This window comes from Natator depressus, chromosome 21, assembly GCF_965152275.1.
Source record: "Natator depressus isolate rNatDep1 chromosome 21, rNatDep2.hap1, whole genome shotgun sequence".
Classification (NCBI taxonomy): Eukaryota; Metazoa; Chordata; order Testudines; family Cheloniidae; genus Natator; species Natator depressus.
In genome coordinates, this window is record NC_134254.1 from 16,675,789 (window position 1) to 16,683,857 (window position 8,069).

At 67.9% G+C, this 8,069-nt stretch overlaps 1 protein-coding gene across 5 annotated transcripts in view; it reads left to right on the forward strand.

Annotated features, from left to right (window-relative positions):
- The window catches only part of CELSR2 (cadherin EGF LAG seven-pass G-type receptor 2), a 71,879-nt gene extending 66,265 nt beyond the window's left edge, over positions 1–5,614 (forward strand). For 4 of the 5 annotated variants that reach the window (XM_074936265.1, XM_074936268.1, XM_074936269.1 and 1 more), the window contains 8 exons: positions 464–590; positions 1,017–1,139; positions 1,453–1,583; positions 1,698–1,786; positions 2,064–2,237; positions 2,739–2,960; positions 3,560–3,806; positions 4,450–5,614. In XM_074936265.1, the coding sequence (XP_074792366.1) occupies positions 464–590; positions 1,017–1,139; positions 1,453–1,583; positions 1,698–1,786; positions 2,064–2,237; positions 2,739–2,960; positions 3,560–3,806; positions 4,450–4,477 (1,141 nt within the window). In that variant the 3' untranslated portion in view covers positions 4,478–5,614. The remainder of the gene's footprint in view (positions 1–463; positions 591–1,016; positions 1,140–1,452; positions 1,584–1,697; positions 1,787–2,063; positions 2,238–2,738; positions 2,961–3,559; positions 3,807–4,449) is intronic. The other variant, XM_074936266.1, reaches the window with a different exon arrangement.
- The last annotated feature ends 2,455 nt before the right edge of the window (positions 5,615–8,069 follow it).

Here is an 8,069-nt window from a genome sequence, read left to right on the forward strand (position 1 = left end):
GTTACGAAGCGTGGGGGAGTCAGGGGCCCTGTACCCCCACTTCCTGCGATTCACATTCACCGTGACTCTCAGCCAGCCAGTAGAACAGAAGGTTTATTAGAGACGACAGGAACGCAGTCCAGACCAGAGCTTGCAGGCCTGAACAGGACCTTCTGGGGGGTGGGGAGCTTAGACCCCCTTCTCTGGGGCTCTCCCCTCTTCCCCAGCCAACTCCCCACTGAAAATCCCCCTCAGCGTCTCACCCAGCTTCCCTCAGCTCCCCCCCAGCCTTTGTCCAGTTTTACCTCCCCCATCCCCCTCCTGGCTCAGGTTAGAGGCTCTCAGGTCTCCCATCCCCAGTGAAACCCCCCTGCCACATTCCCAGGTCAACGCTCCCCCTCCCTGCTGCGTCCCACAGTGCGGGAGGGGTCGGTGTGGGCGGGGTCGGCATCTCTGGCCTGGCCTGACCCCTCTGCCCGCACAGGTCGGGGCTGCGGGCGGCATTCCTGGTGCTGCTGCTGGTCAGCGCCACGTGGCTCCTGGCCCTGCTCTCCGTCAACAGCGACGCCATCCTCTTCCACTACCTCTTCGCCGGCTTCAACTGCCTGCAGGTACAGCCGGGCAGGGGGCGGGGCCTTTTCCCCAGCAGGGGTGGGGGTCTCCCCCGTTTGGCCCAGGAGCCGAGCCTGTGTAGAGGTGGCACGGAGGCCCCAGCAGCCCGGCGTGGCCCTGTTGGCTCCGAGCTGGCGGGGCCTGTGCCCGGCCCTGTGGTGAGCCAGCTTCACACCATGGTGCCAGGGTGGGGGTGGGGGGGTTGCGCTGTGACGGCTGGGGGGGGATCTGGGCCTGGTGCAGAGGTCCCCAGTGGAGGACCCCTGTGTGGGCACCTGCCCCCAGAGCCATCACCCCCCGGCAGGAAGCGTGGCAGTACGTCAGGGCAGGGGGCCTGGCTCATGGACCCCCCTCAGCTCCATCCGGGCCCCCCGGCCCAGCTCAGCCCCAGCGGGCTCTGACCTGCCCCTCGCATCCTCCCTCAGGGCCCCTTCATCTTCCTCGCCTGCATCGTCTTCAGCAAGGACGTGAGGAAGGCTCTGAGGTTCAGCTGCAGCAAGAAGCACAGCACAGACCCCGCACTCACCACCAAATCCACCCTGACAGCGGTTAGTGCCCAGCCCCGCACAGCCGGAGTGACTGGTGCCTCGGCCTGGCTCTCTGCCCTGGGCGGCGTCATCTCTACCAGGGCTGGGCTGGCAGGGGCTGCGGGTCGGGAGTGAGGGGCATCGGCAGAGCTGGGGGGCTGGGGGGAGCCCAGGGCTGGGATGGCGGGGGCTGCGGGTCGGGAGTGAGGGGCACCGGCAGAGCTGGGGGGCCCCAGGGCTGAGGTGCTGGGGAGGGGCAGCAGGCCAAGTGGGAAGTGTCAGAGGAAGCAGCGACTCACCGTCTGGCCCCCTGTTCTCTGACCCCCGCCCCCAGGCCTACAACTGCAATGACGCGTATGTGGCCGGCCGGCTGTACCACATGCCCTTCGGCGCGTCCACAGGCTCCCTGCACAGCACCGTGCGCTCAGGCAAGAGCCAGCACAGCTACCTCCCCTTCGTGCTCAGGTACCGCTCGCCCTTCCAGGGCAGCCAGCCCCCCGGGCAGCGCTGGGCCCCGCGGCTCGGGAGCCCGGCCTGGCTGGCCCTGCGTGGCTCTAGCGTCCCGCCCGTGTTTTGCAGGGAGGAGTCTGGGCTGAAGAGCTGCCAGGCGCCCAGCGGGCAGACGGACCCCGGCGCCCTCTTCCTGGCGGCCAAGGACCAGCCGAACGGTGAGCAAGGGTGGAGCCGTGCTGCCCTCTGCTGGGTGACGCAGGGCGGGCAGCCAGCGACAGCGTCCTCTGGTGGCTGCCACACCGGGGGGTCCCATTGGCTCGGGGGGCAGAACCGGGATGTCTGGAGCCCGGCACCAGGCTCTGTCTCCCGGCTGTGCCCTAGGCTGGGGGGGGCCCTGCAGGGCAGTGGGGGGAGCTGGCCCTGCCGAGTGCGTCCGGCTGGCCCATGGGGGCGCTGGCACCATGCTGAGCTCTCTGTGTGTCCCTGCCCCAGAGCACGACACGGACTCGGACAGCGACCTGTCCCTGGAGGACGACCAGAGCGGCTCCTACGCCTCCACCCACTCCTCGGACAGCGAGGAGGACGAGGCGTTCCCGGGGGAGCCCTGCTGGGAGAACCTGCTGGGCCCCCCCAGCGAGAAGCTGCCGCCACACAGCGCCCCCAAAGGTAACGCTGGGACCAGGGGGCTGGCAGGGGCGGGAGCAGCCCCCACAGTGGGTCAGCACCTGGGAGCCCCATTCTGAGCCCCCAGCTGGCAGGACGGGAGGTGGCTAAGCCGTGGGGCTGGGCAGTGCGCTGCTCGCCTGGAGGGCTCCTTTCCACCCCTCCCCTGGCTGTCCTGTAACCCCGGGGCAGGGGACACTACAGCTGTGAGGGGTGCCTGCCCCATGCCGGGCGCCTGCCGTCCCCTCGTCTGCCCCACACCGGGCGCCTGCCCCATGCCGGGTGCCTGCCGTCCCCTCGCCTGCCCTACGCCGGGCACCTGCCCTCTCCTCGCTTGCCCCATGCCAGGTGCCTGCTCTCCTTTCGCCTGCCCCAGGATGGACGCCTGCCTCACGCTGGGCCCCTGCCATCCCCTTGCCGGCTCGGTGTGCACAGGAGCAGCCCCGGGGTGGTGGGGAGTTGGCTCCGGGGGTCCCCGGCTCAGCTCACTGTGCTCTTCCCCAGCGGATAACGTGCTGGCCCACGGCAAGCCCTACTGGCCGGGGGAGTTTGTGACCACGGCCAGTGAGAGTGACGGGCACACCGGCCCCGAGATGCTGCGGGTGGAGCCGGCTGCGGGGCAGGTGCAGCTGGGACCCCCAGAGGAGGCACCCAGGGAGAACGGGGAGGCCCTGGACAAGAACGTGCCGGTTCCGCTGCCCAACCCTGCTGCCCAGCCCCAGAAAGGTAAGCAGGGAACCCAGCACCCCCTGCACCCAGGGTGGGGGCCCAGCATTGCAAGGCTGGGGGAGGGTGTTGTGCGGGGCAGGGGGTCCTCCACAGATATCGCTGAGTGGGGGTGGGGCGCTCCAGGGGCTAGAGGGGCTTCAGAGCTTTCCCTATAGACACAGCAGAGACGGGGGCTCGATAAGGGATGGGGTTCCCCTATAGACACGGCAGAGCCTGGCATGGCTTCTCCAGCCCTTAGCTGGGTGGCATTGGACCCGTGTGGCAGCTGGTGGTCGCAGGCTCCTGCGAGGTCGGGGCTGATCAATGCTGCAGAGAGGCAGGTGCTGCGGGTGAGGCGAGCCTGGCAAAGCCCCAGGACCTGCTCTAGCCCTGCTGGCTGCAGGATCTGGGAGCCCAGGCTGGATGGGGCGGCTCTGCTCCCATGGGGCGATTCCTCTGTCTGTAGCTCGGCACAGGGCGCCTGCCCGGGACAGGAACCGGGAGGGTCCCCCACACCTTCGTCCTGGCCTCACGACCCCTCCCATCTGTCCCCGCCCCAGCTGCCTGGGCCCCCGCCCCCTTCTGCCCTGGCCTCACCCCCCCATCTCCCCCTGCAGGGATCCTGAAGAAGAAGTGCCTCCCTACCATCAGCGAGAACAGCCTCCGCCATGTGCCCAGCGAGCTCTCAGCCCCCCCGCCGGGCACGGTGGCATCACACGGCTCCTCGACGGGCAGTGAGGGCAGCCGGGGGGGCAGGGTGCTGCCACGGCCCCGCCAGACGCTGCAGGAGCAGCTCAACGGGGTGACACCCATCACCATGAGCATCAAGGCCGGCACGGTGGACGAGGACTCCTCCGGCTCCGAGTGAGTAGGTGCCCGGGGCTAAGCCCGCTGCCAGGGCCACTGCCACTGACCCCTCCTGGTGCCCACCTGCAGGGCAGCCAGTGCCACAGCCCTGCCCTGGATCTGGCTGTGGGGGGAGGCTCTGGAGCTGCTCCCGCATCACCCCAACCTCCCACTCCGCCCACAGCGCCGGCGTCAGCCTCCATCACCCTGGAAGGTGGCTGGGGCTGTGCCCATTCAAACCAGCCAGGCTCCTTCCTCTGGTGTCTCCTCCCCTGGCCTAGTGTCCCCATGGCTCTGCCCATGCTCTGGGCCCGGATCCTGCCCCCGGGCCGGGGCGAATCCCAAGAGCTGGACTGGGCTGTGCGGCCAGAGCCTCAGTTCCGCCTACCCCCAATTCCATGCGGGGTTCGGCCGCCCCCTGTGAGTCACAGGACGGGCTGAGCTGCCCCCAGCCGCTGGGAGCCTGCCCCGCCCCGAGCAGCCGGCCTGAGGCTGAGCCCAGGGCTCTGAGCTGGGAGTCTGGGGCCCCAATTGGGCAGGGCTGATTCGGGGTGGGGGCAAGACCCTGCCTGGCGCTCGCCGTCTCTAACTCTTCCACTGCTTTCTCCACTCTCGCACTAACCCCCCCTCCCCTCTCTGTCTCCTGCCCCCAACCGCCCAGATTTCTGTTCTTTAATTTCCTCCATTAACATGTGCGCCACGTGGCTCTGCCGCCCGCCTGGCCAGCCTGCCGGGGGCCCGGCCCAGCTGCTCATGACCATACGTCTGTGTGTTTGTTCCCCCCCTCTCGGTGTGTGTCTGATCACTGAGCAGGAGCGACGAGACCTCCATCTGAGCAGGCCCCCGGGGCCCAGCCGACGCGGCCCCTCTGCCCCGGGGGCCAGCCACCAGCCAATGGGGACCAGCTGCCAGCCGCCAGGGTCCCTCTGCGTTGGGGCCAGCTGCCAACCGACGGGGCCCCTCTGCCCTGGGGACCAGCCGACGGGGCCCCTCTGCCCCGGGAACCAGCTCATCCGGACCCTCCATCCTCGGGACCAGCCGCCAGCCGATGGGGACCCTCCATCCTGGGGACCAGCTGCCAGGGCTCCCGCCTGGAGCACAAGCTGCATCGCCCCACGCTGCTGCCAGGTGCCCCACTGACCCTTCAACGAGGAGCGAAAGGACCCAGGGCGCCGCCTTGACCCGCCAGGTTTTTGTGCCCAGTGCAGTCCCCTGCTGGCCGGTGCTGAGCGGGGCGGGGGCCTGGACCATGGACGTACTTAACAGCTGCACTTCGGCTCCTGGCAAATGTGCTGAGCCCCACGCTGGCCCCACCCCAGCTGCAGGCAGGCGGCTGGCCGGACAGTCACTGTGCAGAGCCGCTAGCGCGGCCCCTCGGCCCTGCAGGCACAGTCTTGATTGCCACTGGGCCCCTGGGCTAGTTGCCCCTATTCCCCATGGCCACCACTGCCCTGCTGAGGGGTAGTCCCCCCAGCCCCTAAAACAGCCCAACAGGGGTTGGCCATTGCCATGTGGGGCTGCCTGGCAGAGGGCCAAGTGCCCCCAGCGCCTCTGGCCCAGACCCCAAGGATCTCACCGTGGGCCCCCATGAGGTGGGGGGCTGGGCTGGCCCCACAGTGAACCAGCCCCATGCCTGAACACGCTGCCATGGTGGTGCTGGGCCTGAAGCGTGCCCGTGTCCCCAGAGCTGTGTCCCCAGCACGCTCTGCCCCTGCCATACGACGCCCCGGGGCTCGGGGCAGGGCCCCTGGGGCAGCCGGGTGAGGGCCCCGTTCTGCACCCATGGCACGCGACAGCAGCAGTCTCCAGCTGGCTGGGGGGGAGGATGGGCCAGGTGCCCATGGGGTGGGGGGGGCCGTCCCAGGAAAGATGCTCCTGGACTGCTATGGGCTCAAGCCCTTAAAGCCAGCTACGCTGGCAGGGTTGCCAGGCCCCCATTGGCAGCGCCAGGCCCTTAGCCAAGGCTGACTGGGGGGGGGGGGGGGGGGGGGAGACCCCTGCAGCTGTGTGGGCCAGGCTGTGATTATTTTGTACAATCCCCCCCCCCGCCGCATACACACACCACAAAGGGGGAGGGCTAACCCCCCTGATGCTGAGTGAATGAGGGGCTCCTGTGCCACTGGGCAGGGGCCCTGCCACACCTGCCTTTCTGCCTCAAAGCCTTTGTTTTCTAGCCCACCCCCCCCCGGCCAGTGCTGGCCCAGGTGGCACCCACCAGGGCTTTTGGAAAGTGCTTTTTGATGTGCGTCCCCAGCCCCTGGGCCACTGCCGGCCTGTCCCTGCTGCAGGTAGACGGGGAGGTGTTGCGCGGGGGGACGGGACACCGCTGTGGACTCTGGTGTAATTGTCAATTTGATGGCGCTTCCTGGACGCTTTTTTATTTAAAAAACCAGCCTGACCCCGGCCGTGTGCTGCAGCGTCATTCCGCAGCGGGGTTTGATCCAGTGCAGCAGGGTGGGGGGAATCTGGGAGCATCCAGTGCAGGACACTGCTCTCTGAGGACAGGCGCTCAGCCCCTCCCAAGCTGCACAAAGGACCCCCAACCTGCCAGGCACTCGCCACGGTGCCCAGGACAGCAGGGGTCTGTGAGTTTGAACCCTTCCTGGGGTTTTGTTTGTAAAGCTGCAACTTGGTCCTGCTGCTGCTAAAATCCCCCATGCCCCAGCTAGGCCCCCCATACTCACCGAGCCAGGTCCCGGGTCCCCTGGCAGGTGCTGAAGGGCAGAGCTGTTGGGGGTCTCAGGAGGCGCACGGTCACACCCATGGGGGCTGGAGAATCATGTATTGATGGGGGAGAGGCGAGAATCCCACCATCACACCTCATGGGGCTTCAGCAGCCCCATGGCTGGGCTGGGCAGGAGCTGGGCTGGGTGTAGTTGGGCAGGGCCCAACTGCCGGGCGTAAGGGGTGTCCTGTGCCGTGAGACCGGCTAGGCCCCACCACAGGCTGGGGGTGTTATCCTTGTGCACTGCCCCACGGACCCCCTCACTTGGACCCCACATTTGACCTCAGCCCTGCCTCCCACCAAGAACATGCTGTGCAGGGGGGCAGGGACAGGCCCAGCCCATGGCTGGCTCCATGCTGGTTTTGTGGCCCCCTGGACTGGAGCAGGCTGCAGCTGCCCCTTGCCAGGTCTGGGTTTTGTTTGTGAAGAGCAGCTGAGCCCCGACTTGTGGCCTCCTGCGTGAATCCATGTGCTCCGGGACCAGCTGGGCAAAGCTGTGGCAGGAGCGACTGCCGGGCTCTGGCACTAACCCCACGAGCTCTGGGCAGACGCACGCACTGGGCTGGCTGCTTGCTGCCCTCGGCTCCTGGACGCCCACTGTGGGGGGCAGGCGGGTAGCTGAGGATCTGGGATGCACAGACCCAGCCAGGGGGGCTCAGGCCCAGACGCCGCTCTAGTGCTGGGCTCACACGACAGCCCTCACTGAGCCCAGTGCTGGGGGGGTCTGTAGTGCACGTGGTAGCCCCCTGGCTCTGGTCCCAGCCCCCTGGTACACGGCCCTGGGGTTACCTGTGAGCAAGGTCAGGCCCGTCTGGTTACCCCACCCTCACTGCTGTGTCACCAAAGCCCTGCATCAGCTGGACCCAGGCTCTCGCTGAGTGGGCGCAGGCCTGGCCAGGCACCTGGCTGCCAGAGCCCCCTGCGAGGCGTGGGGCCCACTAGGGCGATCCAGCGACAGTTCCGCCGAGGGCGCAGCCCAGGTGGGTTCTTTTACTGCAGGACTCGGCCTTTGTGTCAGTTCAAACCCAAGAGCTGGCCTGGCGGAGAGGCCACTTTGGCCAATGCTGAAGCTTCTCCCCTGTTTGGGGAGGGCGCAGCCCCTGGAAGGGCCAGAGCAAAGGCAGGGTCCTTGGGTTCTGTTCCCAGCTCTGCAGGGAAGTGGGGTCCAGAGGGTTGAGTTTGGGGCATGGTCTTAGGAGCCAGGACTCCTGGGTTCTGTTCCCACCTCTGCTACTGGCTTGCTGGGTGACCTTGGGAGTGTCACACTAGGTCTGATACAGATCACTGACTCCCATGGAAAGACCCCACTGGCCCTGCTCAGGGCCCCGGTGCCTGGCTCCCCATGGAGCTGTGTGCAGAGCACCTGGAGGCCCCGGGCTGCCAGAAGAGATCACGTCAGGGTGTGGGCAGGGAGCTGGTGCAACGGAGCCGGAGCAGCAGCGCCCCCAAGGCTCAGGAGGGTTCCTAGAACCTGCTGGGGGCCTAAGCTCATCTGGCTTGAACTTGCTTCCCTGCCCGGGCTGGCAGGCGACGGTCACACAGGAGCTGCTCTGCTC